At 38.2% G+C, this 2,933-nt stretch overlaps 1 protein-coding gene across 1 annotated transcript; it reads left to right on the forward strand.

Moving 5' to 3' along the window:
- The first annotated feature begins 268 nt into the window (after positions 1–268).
- LOC107564021 (coiled-coil domain-containing protein 43-like) lies at positions 269–2,887 on the forward strand. The gene is made up of 5 exons (XM_016249012.1): positions 269–469; positions 928–1,021; positions 2,035–2,170; positions 2,304–2,353; positions 2,488–2,887. Exons 1-5 carry the CDS (start codon positions 296–298, stop codon positions 2,673–2,675), a joined length of 642 nt encoding a protein of 213 aa, XP_016104498.1. The 5' UTR covers positions 269–295; the 3' UTR covers positions 2,676–2,887.
- The last annotated feature ends 46 nt before the right edge of the window (positions 2,888–2,933 follow it).

Here is a 2,933-nt window from a genome sequence, read left to right on the forward strand (position 1 = left end):
TGCTTTATAAAAACAAAGCATGTTTAAAGCATGATGCGCTTAAATTATGAGCATTTAAATAAGGTTTTCACACGTACTACACGGCACTCACTTATATGAATACCAAGCTAAATCTAATCTACCCGTGTAAAAAACACAAATATTAAATATAAATAATGAATTAACTAAGTTCGCAAGTTCTATCGTAATGAAAAGGATGCGTATGGATGTCTCTTTTGAACGTTAGTGTAACGCATTTGTGTCTGGCATTCTGCGCGGTCATCCCGCCTCGCTATCAGGACCCCAGCCAGGCAAGATGGCGGAGCCCAACCAAGTCGCCGGGGAGTTTGAAAACTGGCTGAACGAGCGGTTGGACTCCCTCGAAGTAGACAGAGAAGTTTATGGAGCGTATATACTCGGAGTGCTTCAGGAAGAGGAAAGTGGTGAAGAGCAAAAGGATGCTCTTCAGGGCATTCTCTCCGCTTTTCTGGTCAGTGCAGGCGCATGTTCATGCTCGACGCTCGCACGCTCAACTCAGCTGTCAAGACTTTTCACACGAGTGGCTCTGCTGTTACGAACACTGTACACTTCAACCATTGATGGGACAAACTCATTATAAACCAGAAAGACGTTTATATATTATAAACTGAATTCCTTAAGTGGCCCTTCATTTGAGCAGTTTAAGTGTGAAACTTGATGGCCTGTTGCCATTGACTGGTATATTATTACTATTATTTACTCAAAAATAATCGAACACGAGCAACTTATTTTCAGATATGTCATTTATGTTGTAAGTGTAAACTATATTTGAATGTAGGTTTTCGTAAGGTGTGTGCTGAGAGATCTGTTAATGGTGTGAAGTCACTGCAGCCATCCAAATACTGTACAGTCGTTTGCATGAACGATGAAGGCTTGTGTTAGTAAAGAGAGCTCGCTTTATTCTCGTAGGAAGAAGACACGCTTGAGGAGGTTTGCCAGCAGATCTTAAAACAGTGGACTGAGTGCGGCAGCAGATCTGCAGTCGAGGGTACTCAGGCAGATGGTAAGTGCGTGGAGAGCTGAAATTAGAAAAGGTCAGGCACACTCACAGTGACCCCATGTAGCAGTGCAAGTGATCCGAGTTTACATATTCTAAAAACGTTTGCACTACTGTTCAAAAGTTTGTGGTAAGATTTTTGTTTTTAAGAAATTAATACTTTTAGTCAGCGAGGAAGCATTAAACTGCTCAAGCGTAACCGTAATGAGTCTGACATTCATAATGTTAAACAAAAATGTTTCAAATGAACTTTTGAACTACTAAAAAATAAAAGGCATCAGTTTCTAAAATACTCAGCAGCACAACTGTTTTCAACATTGATAATAAGAAGAAGAAATGTTTCTTGAGCAGCAAATCAGCATATTAGAATGATTTCTGAAGGACACTGAAGACTGGAGTAATGATGCTGAAAATCCAGCTTTGTATCGCTGGAATAAATTGCATATTCAAATATATTCAAATAAAAAAGTGAATTACAGTTAATATTGTAATAATATGTCACCATTTTTACTGTATTTTGATTAAATGCAGCCTTGGTGAGCACGAGAGGCTTTTCAAAAACAATTTTACTGACTCCAAACTGTTGAACAGTGCTGTACAAATTCTTATTATTTTTATTTTCTCACTTTTTTGTGTGTAACATAACTTTTGTATAACCCATTCTTTTCATAATCTCCTCTGTATTCTTTCATAGTACAACATAGTGATGTAAAAAAAAATATTGTAATAATATGTCACCATTTTTACTGTATTTTGATTAAATAAATGCAGCCTTGGTGAGCACGAGAGGCTTTTCAAAAACAATTTTACTGACTCCAAACTGTTGAACAGTGCTGTACAAATTCTTATTTTTATTTTCTCACTTTTTTGTGTGTAACATAACTTTTGTATAACCCATTCTTTTCATAATCTCCTCTGTATTATTTCATAGTACAACATAGTGATGTAAAAAATATATATTTTATATTTTTTCCCACCAACTGTTTTTGGGAAATTGTCTTTGGTTATTCTATTTTCAGACGAGGTTCAGGCGATTGCCAGTTTGATAGAGAAGCAGGCACAGATTGTGGTCAAACAGAAGGAGGTGTCGGAGGAGGCCAAGAAGAGGAAAGAGGTTCTACTGGCACAGTATGCTCATGTCACAGATGAGGAGGAATATCCTTTTAACACATATATGCTGAAATGTTGTATTTCTATGATGCTTTGTTGAGAACAAAGCGTCACTAAATCTCTCTCAAGGTCAGGGTTCAGATGATCCAGTGTGAAGCAGTTTCTTTAACATTTGTACTGAAGATGATGAGGAAGAGCAAGCTGCAGTGGGGATACACAGTGAAAAATGTATCTTTTTTTACACCATCACTTTTACTATGTAATAAACACAGTCAGTTGTAGAAGCAGCTGTAGTATGATCTGCATTGATTAGACTAAATATCTGTATCTACATGAACTGTTCCCTTCACTGCCAGTCCCAGCCATGTTCAAAAACACCAATGTCGAGGAAGTTTTGAACCGCCGCAAACAGCAGCGTGACCAGGCCAGAGAGGACGCGCAGAAGAAGAAAGAACAAGACAAGATGCAACGCGAGAAAGACAAACTAGCCAAGCAGGAGCGCAAGGACAAAGAAAAGAAACGCACGCAGAAGGGAGAACGCAAGAGATAGAAAGAAAACACAGCACGAAAACTTTCGTAGACAATATAATACCAAGGTCATTTACCTAGAAGAGAAAAATGCAATGAGACCTCAGCAAACAATGTCCCAACTAACAATGTATGCATCCATATCACGTTTTGGGTCCGGTATTGCTTATTGAATGATAATGTTGGGCCTATTTAGCTGTTTTCTTGGCTTGTGCAAAACAAATCAAAAACCAGCAAACTGAGTGAGAATTGTGTCACGACCCATTCATTTATTACAGGT

Source organism: Sinocyclocheilus grahami, unplaced genomic scaffold (assembly GCF_001515645.1).
Source record: "Sinocyclocheilus grahami isolate Dianchi unplaced genomic scaffold, SAMN03320097.WGS_v1.1 scaffold901.1, whole genome shotgun sequence".
NCBI classification, from domain to species: domain Eukaryota; kingdom Metazoa; phylum Chordata; class Actinopteri; order Cypriniformes; family Cyprinidae; genus Sinocyclocheilus; species Sinocyclocheilus grahami.

Coding starts and splice junctions, on each gene's coding strand:
- LOC107564021 (XM_016249012.1), top strand. CDS start 296: ATGGCGGAGCCCAACCAAGTCGCCGGGGAGTTTGAAAACTGGCTGAAC. Junction 470..927: donor GCATTCTCTCCGCTTTTCTG/GTCAGTGCAGGC, acceptor TTATTCTCGTAG/GAAGAAGACACGCTTGAGGA. Junction 2,171..2,303: donor CATGTCACAGATGAGGAGGA/ATATCCTTTTAA, acceptor TAACATTTGTAC/TGAAGATGATGAGGAAGAGC.